This window comes from Bos indicus, chromosome 4 (genome assembly GCF_029378745.1).
Source record: "Bos indicus isolate NIAB-ARS_2022 breed Sahiwal x Tharparkar chromosome 4, NIAB-ARS_B.indTharparkar_mat_pri_1.0, whole genome shotgun sequence".
Classification (NCBI taxonomy): Eukaryota; Metazoa; Chordata; class Mammalia; order Artiodactyla; family Bovidae; genus Bos; species Bos indicus.
The window spans coordinates 87,747,310-87,759,060 of NC_091763.1; the positions used below are offsets into that span (position 1 = coordinate 87,747,310).

The 11,751-nt window shown below is 40.4% G+C and overlaps 1 protein-coding gene across 1 annotated transcript; it reads right to left on the reverse strand.

Annotated features, from left to right (window-relative positions):
• Positions 1 to 5,146: 5,146 nt before the first annotated feature.
• TAS2R16 (taste 2 receptor member 16) lies at positions 5,147 to 6,052 on the reverse strand. The gene has a single exon (XM_019959581.2). The coding sequence runs from the start codon at positions 6,050 to 6,052 to the stop codon at positions 5,147 to 5,149; it is 906 nt and encodes a 301-aa protein (XP_019815140.1).
• Positions 6,053 to 11,751: the final 5,699 nt, after the last annotated feature.

Here is an 11,751-nt window from a genome sequence, read left to right on the forward strand (position 1 = left end):
GATCTATTTTTTCCTGCAAATGCAAGTGATTATTCCCAGTCATTTTGACTATATCTTTGCTGTGTTTCACTTATTAAATTAGCATATTTTAATAAATGTTAATCTTAAAAAAATCTAACATTTAAATCTTAGTTTAAGATTTAAAGGAAAATTTCGGTCATGATATAGGATTTATCTTTTATCTAACCAATGTGACCTGTCATTTTTGATATATTCTATCTAAAAAAAATATTTGAAGAAACTTGGCACTGCAAAAAATATAGTTTATATAATTATATCTTTGCCACCAAACTAGCAAAAAGTCAATTCACACTTAGTATCAATTTTGTAAGCTTTATTAAAAATAGAACATAATCCTAAACAAGTGTTTGGGAAGTTTGAGATACGGCTAAAAATGGTGAATGAATCTAAAGGATTCTATTAAAAGCTCTGTCTAGAAAAATCAAAGATGATGCTTTTCCCCCTCCTATTAGGAAGCATTTTGACATTATGAATAGCCACAGGAATAAGTTATCTTGTACTGATTGTAAAATATATTGTAGATACTCCTGGGGGCTTTATGGGAAAGTTTCCCAACCCTCTCCCTTAATATGTGTTTCTGGAACTGAAGTAAATCTAGATAAATTTTTTTAAAAAGATTTACAATTCCACGTATGTTATGATTGGTTTTTGACTACAATACTTCTCATGCTATTACCTTTGATGGTCTTTATTTCTCTTCTGCACCTTTACCTTTATCAAGAACAATTTTGGAAAGAACTGGACATAGTTTATGATAGAAACACAAGAACAATGGGGGCTTCATAGGTGGCTTAGTGGTAAAGAATCTACCTGCCAATGCAGGAGACCAGGAGATGAAGATCCAATCCCTGGGTCAGGAAGATCTCCTGGAGTAAGAAATGGTAACCCACTCCAGTATTCTTGCCTGGTAAATTCCACGGACAGTCTGGTGGGCTACAGTCCATGGGGTCGTAGAGTCAGATACAACTAAGCTTGCGCACACACAAGAATAATGAGGACCATTAACACAAGGACAGTAACACCTTTAACAAAGTATAAACACAAACACCAAAATGGGAAAAAGAGCAGAACTCAGAGTTCTACTCATGAGTAGAAACTGAAACTTATTGTGCTCAAGTCCAAAATTTAAGGTCACTCTGTCTGGATTCAAGTAAAGGGAATCATGAAAGCTGTGGTCGTGGTAAAACAAAGGATTATCAGAGGCAAGCCTTTACCTTGGCCTTTGGTTTAGTTCCTTCTGAGAAAGGAATTCATCTCAGGGTCGATTTATAAGGAGAATGTAATACACAACACCTGATAACAATCTCAGAAAACGTAGGGGCATTTAACATCTTATTGACTTTTATGTCTCCTGTAACAATTTTATTGAATAGACAGCTCAGAAGAAACAAGTTTTTCTCCAACCTTGCCTTCAAACATGTACCAGAGAGCATCATTTCTCACCTCTTCTGAGTATTATAGATTCCACAGGTTCCTAAGAATAGCTCCATTTTGATTTATAGTATAAAACTATAAATCAACAAGTAGAAAGCTGGAAACTTTAGAAGCATGCAGGAACCATATTCCTGAACAACAAATGGATCAAAGAAGGAATCAAAAAGGAAATTAAGAAATATCTTGAAACAAATGAAAATGAAAACACAATCACCAAAATCTATGGGATGCTGCAACAGCAATTCTTAAAGGGAAATTCACAGTGATGAATGTATATGTTTATGAAAAAGAGCAATGCTAAATAAATAACCTAACTTTACATCTCACAGAGCTAGGAACAGAACAAACTAAGCTCAAAGTAAGTAGAAAGAAAGTCATAACAAAGATCAGCATGGAAATAAATGAAACAGAGATTAGAAATATAATAGAAAAGATCAGTAAAACTATTAGCTGCTTTTTAAAAGATAAAATTGACAAACCCAAGGGAAGAAAAGACATGAACGAGATCAGAAATGAAAGAGGAGACACTACAAATGACATCACAGAGTCACACAGGGTCATGAGAGATTACTATGAACAATTACATGCCAAAAATTAGGTAACCTGGCAGAAATGAATAAATTTCTAGAAACATAAAAGTATCCAAAACTGAATCATGAAGAAAGAGAAAATATGAACAGATTAATAATGATTAAGAAGATTAAATCAGTAATTAAAAACCTCTCAACAAGAAAAAACCAAAGACCAGATGATTTTACCGGTGAAGCTTATCAAACATTTAAAGAATTAACACTAATCTTTCTTGAACTCTTCTAAAAAAGTTAAAGAAGAGGAAACACTTTCCAAGTAATTTTATGAAGCTATCTTATCCTGATACTGAAGCTAGACAAGAACACTGATGCACACAAATGTTGAAACCCTCAACAAAATATAAGCAAATCAAGTTCATCAGTGCACTGAATGGATTAAACACCACAATGAAGAGGAATTTATCCCCAGATACAAGGATGATTCAGCATGCACAAATCAATAAATGTGATATTAATAGAATGAAAGATAAAAATCAAATGATCATCTCAGCAGGTGCTATGAATAATGAGTGTTATATGGGATAGCCCCCTGGTGACTGCTAATTTAAGCTCTCAACGGTAACTTTGTTCTTGCTCCAAACACCTCTGTTATTCTTTGTAAAGTATCTCCCTATTAAATCCTACCCATCTTTTTCCAAATTAAAACTCTTCAAGCCTTTAAAACTTACCTCTTGGTTTCCATCCCTTTTCCTTTAATTCTTAGGTCTGGTATTAGCCAGCAGTATGAACTTAGGTAATTCACATGACTTTTGTAGCTCTGTTTCCCAGGATTGGATTATCATGACCTACCTTGTCCAGTTGAAAATTATTAAATACATGTGGAAGCTCTTTGTGAACTATTAGGTGCTACAACGATAAGGGGAGGTTGTTATTTCTGTGTCTTCATTTTATTTTATTAATTTCTGGATCCCTTCCACTGGCTCTTACATCTCCACCTCATGCATATTCTGGATACCTTTTCCATTGCACCTTCCTCCGAAGAAGACAGTGAAAGTATTACAGATATTTAAGAGCTTCTAGAAGAATATCTCTGTATTTGATAGTTGGGAGCAGAGGAAGAAGGCTTTTATTTTGTCCATTTTCTCTACACATATATGAGGAATACAGTTTCTTTCAATTTTCTGAGACTTTAGAACATGCAATATGTGGATACAAATGACCAATAGCAATCACTCAAATTTCAGTTGCTTTTTTGTCCCACTTGTTCTGGTAGGCTCCCAAACTCTAGCAACACACCAGCCCACCAGTCTCCTAAGCATTCCTGGGGGTCTCTGATCAGATAACACAAAGTTGATTTCTACCTTCTACTTTTCTTTTTTCTACCCAGTGCAGTTTCATCTAGCTATGACTCTGCTCAATTGACATTACTGCATTCACTGGGTCCTGTCCCACTTTCTGCTACAGTTGAACCATTGGGCTTTGGGAAATGCCAAATGCAACAGCAGAAACGTTACTGAGATATATCAGATGGAACAGAGTCTTTGGAAAGAGTTCTTTCAATTTGTACTTATAATCCACACCCTTGGTTTCAAATATGAATTCAAGAGATGATGAGACAAATCAGAGTGATAGACCCAAGACCAGGTCAGAATTTCCATTTCCTTCCAGGACTAAGCCTTCTTTTGTAGTCAAACTTGAGATATCTACTTTCTTAAGTCTTCTCATGGCAGAACCAGAAGTTCAGTTCACCAGACATCCCTAATATGTATGAGGTGAACAAAGTGTATTCTTAACTCTGACATCAGAAAGCTTTAAGAGATGAAGCTGTCCTTAGGAACAATATGTGGATAAGTGCCGGAGCTTATGGAAGCTGAGACTCAAAGGTCAGTGAGTCGTCAGTTACCAATTTTGTTGCTGGTGGATGAGGGTGGAGAGGAAAGAAAGAAGGAGATAGATGCCATGAGGGTAAGGTAAGACTTGGTCCTACAAAGATAAGAGTATGAGAGAAACCTGTGGGATTGGGGAAGCTGAAAAGGACTTGAGTCCTAAAGGTGATTTTAACTAGATTCCTGCGTAGTTCCTATATTCTTGTCCATTTGGAAAGAACTTTAGACTATCAGAGAGCAAAGAAGATTATAGAAGGCTTAAGCCAATGTCACTCAGATTTTATGAAGAGGAGTTCCTGCTGACATCTGGGTTACGCATGGAAGAAAACCAGCTAAGCCTCAATCTGGGAATATTTCTAGAAATTTCATACCGTCTTGTAGTACACTAAAGAGGCAAGAATCCAGCCAATAGAAACTGTGTGTGTGTGTGCACGCGTGTGCGCACACGTGTGTGTGTGCTTAGTTGCTCAGTCGTGTCTGTCTCCTGTGACCCCATGGACTGTAGCCTGCCAGACTCCTCTATCCACAGAATTTTCTAGGCAAGAATACTTGAATTGGTTGCTGGTTCCTATGCCAGGGAATCAACCGGTCAAATTAAATTGCCAATATTTGAACAAATTCCAAGATGAACCTAGATTGGGTAAGTCATCTCCTTTTCTGAGAAAAGTGTAATGTCTTAACAAATGAAAATGAAAGAGTTAAAATTTGATTTGAGTATTAAAAGCATAAAGGAAGAGACACAAATTTGGAAGAGACACAAATAAGGAAAATCATATTATAGGATAAAAGTTCAGAAGCAGCAGAGAGAGATATTCAAGATCTTTTCCTGACTAAAGTAGGGAAGGTAAATTAAGGGGTTAGTATGGAAAACATTCAGGGTATGGGCAATAAGCTTTATAGGGAAGAGACTCATATTAGTCAGTGAGGAATTGGCAGTCATAGAGTAGGTCAAATAAAAACAGAATGGGGACACCATGATTTCGGGTCTCTTGTGTTGAATATACCAGGAGAAAGATCCCAGAGGTAGAGAGGTAGGGGAAGCCATGAGAGAGTTTGCACCAACCTGGGGACTGTGGACAGGAGAAGGGAGCAGTGGCACAGAACAGAAGAGCTTGGTTGTTTGGAGATAGATGGCTGTGGGCAAAGAGAATGAGGCTGATGTTTATGGTTTCTCATTGTCACACAGGGGATTGTCAAGATCCTGCCAGTTGGGTTATTGGTATTAGTTGTATCCGTGCAAAAGCTCATTTGCGCAGAGGTCTTGTCCGCTATGCCTCAGGCAGCTTCTAGGCTCCAGCACCTTGCCTTTAAAACTCTTTTCAGTTTGACACTGCTCAGCATTAGTAAAGTAGAATGAATAGAGACTAATGCATAGATGATAGCTTCCCAGGCCCAGAACCAGGACTCTTTATTAAATAGGACATCCAATATGGAGAGGAGCACGGTGAGAAAATAAAAGGTGAACAAGATGAGGACGATGGCAAGGGACCTCAGGGCGGCAGAGTGAGCTTCCCGGCTGGAGTTGGAGCAGCCTGTGTGAAGGTCTTTCATCTGCTTCAGATGTCGGGATAATAAGGCCATGAGCAAGACTGTGGAGGCCAGGAACAGGAGGAAAGGAATAACCAACACAACTACTTTGTGCAGTGTGGAAAAATCCCACAGGAACGCCTCAAGTCTCTCAAGCATGGTGCTGTTTCTAGGGAAATGCTTCATGGCGATGAATTGAATATCAATGTAATAACTAGTAGCTGGAAATATGGTAGACACACAAGAAATCAGCAGAGAGCCCAGCAACAGCCGAGGAACCCATCTCACAATTCTCCACTTCAGCCAGAGGAAGACGGGGTGGCTGAAGAAGGAGACTTTGACACAGTAGAAGACAGCAAGCAAGCTGGTCAACCAGAAGGAAAGGATGTTAGTAAATTCCCAGATGATCCCGAAATACCAAAAATTGTAATTAGGGTGGAAGTGGGAACCAAAGTTGTACAGCATCGATGACCACAGTTGACAGAAGCGGCAGATGCCCAGGCTGATGAGAATCATGTCCGCAGGTGGCAGCCTTTGAGTCTGCACCCACTCTCTGCCCAGCGCTACAACAATCAGGCTGCTCTGCCCAGTTATTGTCAAGAACTCGAGCATATAGATAATCATGAAGAAGACAGAGAGTTGGCTGGTTGTCATCCTTCTATTCCAAAGAAACTTCCTGGGCATGTACTGAGAATCTCTGCCACAGTTTCCAGTTTGGGACCAGGTTCCTGGCCCCATTAGTGTTTCATGCAAGAAAATACCTCCCTCCCGATGCAAATTTTCCCTGGCTCATTTTTGACTTTGCCATTTTCCTAGCTGCAGGATTTGCTTATGCTTTGCTTGCTGGTTTGTTATCAGGCCTGGATGCAGGGAAATGGGGTTGGAATGTGGACTCTTGCTTCTGAGGTGATTTGATTATTCCCATATAAGACATCCCTATTTCATAATCATGCTGTTTATATCTTTGGAGGTGTCTTTAGCTTATTTCTCCATCATTTCAATAGGATAGTCTCATTCTTTATACCTAAAACTTGAACTACAGGAAAGATAAAGTCTTCTCTGTCCATTCATGTCCCAGGTAATATTTCTAGTCTGCTCACTGAGTGCTGTAACAAGGTCAACTTCAAAAACCCTGCCTCCCCAGCTTCTGCAGCTGCTGGGCACAGATGCCACAATCAAAGTTTCAACCTCTCTAATGTGTGCATTCAGTCACTCAGTCATGTCTGAGTCTTTGTGACCCATGGACTGTAGCCCTCCAGGCCCCTCTTTCTGTGGGATTTCCCAGGCAAGAATACTGGAGTGGGTTGCCACTTCCTTCTCCAGGGGCTCTTCCTAATCCAGGGGTGGAACCTAGGTCTTCTGCTTGGCAGGAGGATTCTTTATCACTGAGCCACCTGGGAAGTCATTGAATCTGTGTAAGAAACAATAAAGAAAATCTTTGCTGTGAGAGTCCACCCAAGAAATTGTGGGAAGCTGAGATCTTCAAGGCTCCTCGTCTAAGATGTGCAATTTTCTTCGCTGCCCATTGGACTTCTTAACTCAGAGAAATCACCGCACAGTGCCCACTCACTCCCTAAAATTGAGAGGTGGCTTCCTTGGCTATTGTTTTGCTGATCCCAGTACCTCGAGCTCAGGTTTTATATATCTTTAGGATATATAAAAGCTATATATATATCCATTTGTTCCATTATCGTCACTGTTTATTTTTTTTCCCTTATGTGGTGAGGCTATGTTTGTCACTGCTCCCACTGCTCAAGATGAATTGAAAGAGGGCCCTCTTACCACTAGTAAAACAATTTTTAAACTTGATATCTACTGAAGGGAGCAGCCTAAAGGACTTTCTCTCTTTGTTCGTTTGTTTCTGTAGTTATTGTCTTCGAGCTTCCCCTTCCCTGACCAGCCTGTGGAGACAAAGGGAATTGCTGATGAGTGTGACTTCAAATGTCCCTGACTCTGGTGTAATCTGGTTTCTGTGAAATTGTAACTCGCTGTAAAGTCCCCACTAGATATTTCTGAAGGTGACTCCTGTGGGCTCGCAATCGAGTCTGACCCCAGGGGATGCAGAATGGGCTGCTCTGCCAGGCACCTGCTGAAGGTAGTCTCCTGGCAGGTGCTTCCCTGTCCAGTTGTGGGGCCGGCTTTGGGCTGCACCACCTCTAACTTGTGCTCTTGCTGCTCAGAACTCCACCCCTAAAGGCCCTGAGGCTGAGAGATCTAGCCGGCTGTCTGTGGGGGAGCAGCCCAGTATTCACGCTGAGCTGTTTGAGGAAACTTGGAAGCTTAACTCTGCCCTTCTATCTTTGTAGTCTCACTGGAAGCAAATTTGATTTGCAGCTGTCCAAACAACTACAGTGGTGGCTCAGACAGTACAGAATCTGCCTGCTAGGCAGGAGACCTGGGTTAGATTCCTGGGTTGGGAATATTCCCTGGAGAAGGGAATGGCAACCCACTCCAATACTCTTGCCTAGAACATCCCTTGGACAGAGGATCCTGGCGAGCTAAAGTCCACTGGGTTGCAAAGAGTCGGACACCACTGAGCAACTAACTCTTTAACTTTCAAACAACTACAGTAGCACCCACTTGAGGCAAGCTCTTTTTCTATCAAGAGTCTAGGCCCACATTCCAAGTATTCAATGTTGCTACTGTGGAACTGAATGCCTGGTGGAGGGTGGTACCTTGGAATATGAAGACAGTAATTGAAAACCTCAGAGACAAAAAAAAACACAAAAAACTCAGAGACTTATGTTGATTATGGCAGAAACCAACACAATATTGTAAAGTAATTATCTTACAATTAAAAATAAACTAAAAAAAGGAAGAAAATCCAATTTTTCTAGGCTACTAGTTTATAAATCTATCCTTTTCCTGTTGAATTTCCTTAGCACCTTTATTGAAATATATAAATGTTGGTTTACATGGAGTCTCTAGTCTTCTCAACTTACCTATGTGTATAAATGTTCACCAGGCTTCCTCAGTGGCTCAGCGGTAAAGAAGCTGTCTGTACTGCAGGAGATGTGGGTTCAATCCCAGGGTTGGAAAGTTCACCTGGAGAAGGAAAGGGAAATTTACTCCAGTATTCTTGCAAGGAAAATCCAATGGGCAGAAGAGCCTGCTGGGTTACAGTTCATGGGGTGAGTGGCTGAGGACACATAAATGTTCACCAATACAATTAAAAAAAAAGAAAACCTCAGAGACAAAAAGAGCCTTATAAGCAGGGAACTTGTGAATTTGTAGTCTTTTGATGCTATTTTGGACAACCGATAAACTACAAATTGGGCTTCCCTGGTGGCTCAGGGATATAGAATCCACCTGCCAATGCAAGAGATGTGGGTTCAATCCCTGAGTCAGGAAGATCCCCTGGAGAAGGAAATGACAAGCCACTCCAGTATTCTTGCCTGGAAAATCTCACGGACAGAGGAGCCCGGTGGGCTACAGTTCATCGGGTCACAAAAGAATTGGACTCGACTTAGTGACTAAACAACACAGAGACATCAAAACTACACATTACTTCTAAATATCTAAATATTTAGGAATCCATAGCTATGTAGGCAGATCAAAACATGAATTCAGAAAATAAGTTCTGGAAAACTACACCAGGTAGACACCAAATATTTAATTAACACCTTCAAAATTGAGAGGATAATTCTGATAATTACAGTTGACAAAGGAGACAAAGTGAAAGTCATCGACCCTATGTGTGATAAGCAAAGAAGAAAAAAGCAGAAGTAATCCAATATGAACCTTAGCATCCTTGAACATAAAATGAGAAACCACTGATGCAAAGGTAAACTATACTTAAAAATTACACTAGGAAACAGAATATTAGAAAGCATCTGATCTACATGCTTAACAAAATGAAAGAAGCAGGAAATTTTAAAAGGGAGATGACAAAACAATAGTTTGCAATTAAAAGGTGAATTTTGGTTGACATAGATCCAGATATAAGAGGGGAGAAAGATGAGAGAAAGAATGATGGTAAGTGAAATGTGCAACAAAAGCATTACTATCTGTTTTCTTCCCTAGATACACCAGGCAGATTGCCTTCTGTATACACTGCCTTATTCTGAGAACCCGCAGGACCCAGGACTACTGAACTCCACAGGGTCACTCTCTATAATGATAGTGACCACTCAAGTAACCCAGATTCCCTTTGTGCAAGCTTGAATGTGAGACATATAAAGTGAGTCCCTAACTGGTGGTTGAGGTTCCCTGGAGTTAGCAGTTCAAAGGCTGGCTCTTTTCTTGTGTGTGCATGTGAATCCTGCCGAGCAAACTCTGGGATCAGCAACTAGAACACGACAGCCCATACTAGGTACTTAGAAAACAGCTGTTGAATGCAGGATGAGTACAAGGAGAGCAGAGCATGCGTCCTACTGTATCACAAGAGCAAGGGCCTTGAAAATCATAAAACCAACCTCCTAGCATAATCGAGAAATGCACACATGTGATTACAATCTTATGTCATTCGAAGTATTGAAATTGACAAAGATGCTAAATTGGCAGCTAGTTTTTAGGGAAACACTTGTGGCTTGGGCATTTAATTTGAACTAATGCATCAAAATTGAATGGGACAAAAGGTGATTATAAGTTCCCTGTAGATGACTTTGTGGAGAGTGGTTCCCATGATTGGCAGGTCTGTGAATGCACATTTATTGATCAGTGTTTGGACCAGTGGGAATGGCAAAGGGACCCCAAGTTAATACAATATGAACTCAACAATGTGACTGCCACAATGTGAATACAATGTGGTAGTTTATTTACATTTTAACGTCTTCCTCCCAGAATATTCACATCCTAATGCACAAAACCTGTGAATACGTTACTGTCTGTGGCAAAAAGGGACGGCAGATGTGATTAAGTTAAGGACGCTAAATTAGGGAAATTATCCCAGGAAACCTGGGTGGGCCCAATGTAATTACAAAGGTCTTTATAAGAGGAGGCTTTGGACTTCCCTGGTGGCTCAGATGGTAAAGTGTCTGTCTATAATGTGAGAGACCTGGGTTCAATCCCTGGGTTGGGAAGATTCCCTGGAGAAGGAAATGGCAACCCACTCTAGTACTCTTGCCTTGAAAATCCCATGGATGGAGGAGCTTGGTGCAGACTACTATCCATGGGGTCGCAAAGAGTAGGGCACGAGTGAGCAACTTCACTTTCACTTTACTTTCAAGAGGAGGCAGGAGGGTAAGAATCAGAGGAGACGATGCAATCGGAGAAACCAGAGTCCTGAGTCAAAGAATCCAGGGGAAGCTTCTTTTCAGTCTGTGCTTAGTCTCATTTTTCCCAGGATGTATTTATTCTGGGGAGGAAGATTGCATCCATCCTTGAAGGCTGTGGGAGACATGATTTTGTTCTCATCTTAAAATGAAGAGCACACTTTTGTTTACCTGTCTCCCCTTTTCCCCTTCCTAAAAAATAGGACTCCTTTCCTCATAGGCTTGTCATGAAGTTTCACCTTTGACCCTTATTAAGGCAATACCAAATCAGATCCCCCAAAGGTAGAATCAGATGTTTCCCAATTAGCCAAATACATTTTCTTCCTTGTGTTACTGGCATTCGGGAAAAGTCAGAATTGAATTTTTCTGGTGTGGCGATGTTTCCCGAAGGGTCAGCATTTGAAAAGAATATTTAATAATAACTAATGTGGTCCAAGCATAGGATCCACATTCATTCTCTCTTCTATTTCTAATTCTGCCACCAACCTGTGGAGCCTGAAGCAAGTTCATTTTTTTTTCTCTGCTTTTTATCACATTCTTTAAATAAGAATCATAGCATTAATTTGTTTAGTCTTCAATTTATTGAATGTACACATTACTGAAACCCTGGGAGCATGTACCTGGTCAACTGGCAAATTGCAAATTATAGAAGCTTCAAGAACTTTAATTTAATACTAAAATGATCCCATCCAAAGGCCTTAGGAAAAATTCTGACAAAAAGGAGTTAAAGACCATCCTCGCCATCAACAGCAAAACGACTGTGATTCAGGTGATATAACTGCTCTCACCACTCCCTCCGCTTTCATCGCTCTTCCCATGCACTGGCCATGATGCTTTAGAACACTTCAAGACTCAAGGTGCAGAGCCTCTGGTGGTCTGAGATACGTGCAGGAGAATAACTCTCTCCTGCTCCTGTTACATTCAATTCAGTTCAGTTCAGTTCAGTCGCATCAATTAGAGGCGAACAAAAGCCAAGCACACCTCTAGAGCCTCAGAGTTGCTTTGTCTCTCTCCCTAGGACATAGCACAACTCCACGAGACTGGGTGGGGTTAAGGCAGAAAGATTAAGTACCACCCTCAGAGACACTCCTCTATTACAGGGTCTAAAGCCAAGATTCCTTGGATTAACAGTATTAGAAT

Excerpts from the sequence above, each read along its gene's own strand:
- TAS2R16 (XM_019959581.2), bottom strand. The coding sequence starts at position 6,052 with ATGACAACCAGCCAACTCTCTGTCTTCTTCATGATTATCTATATGCTC.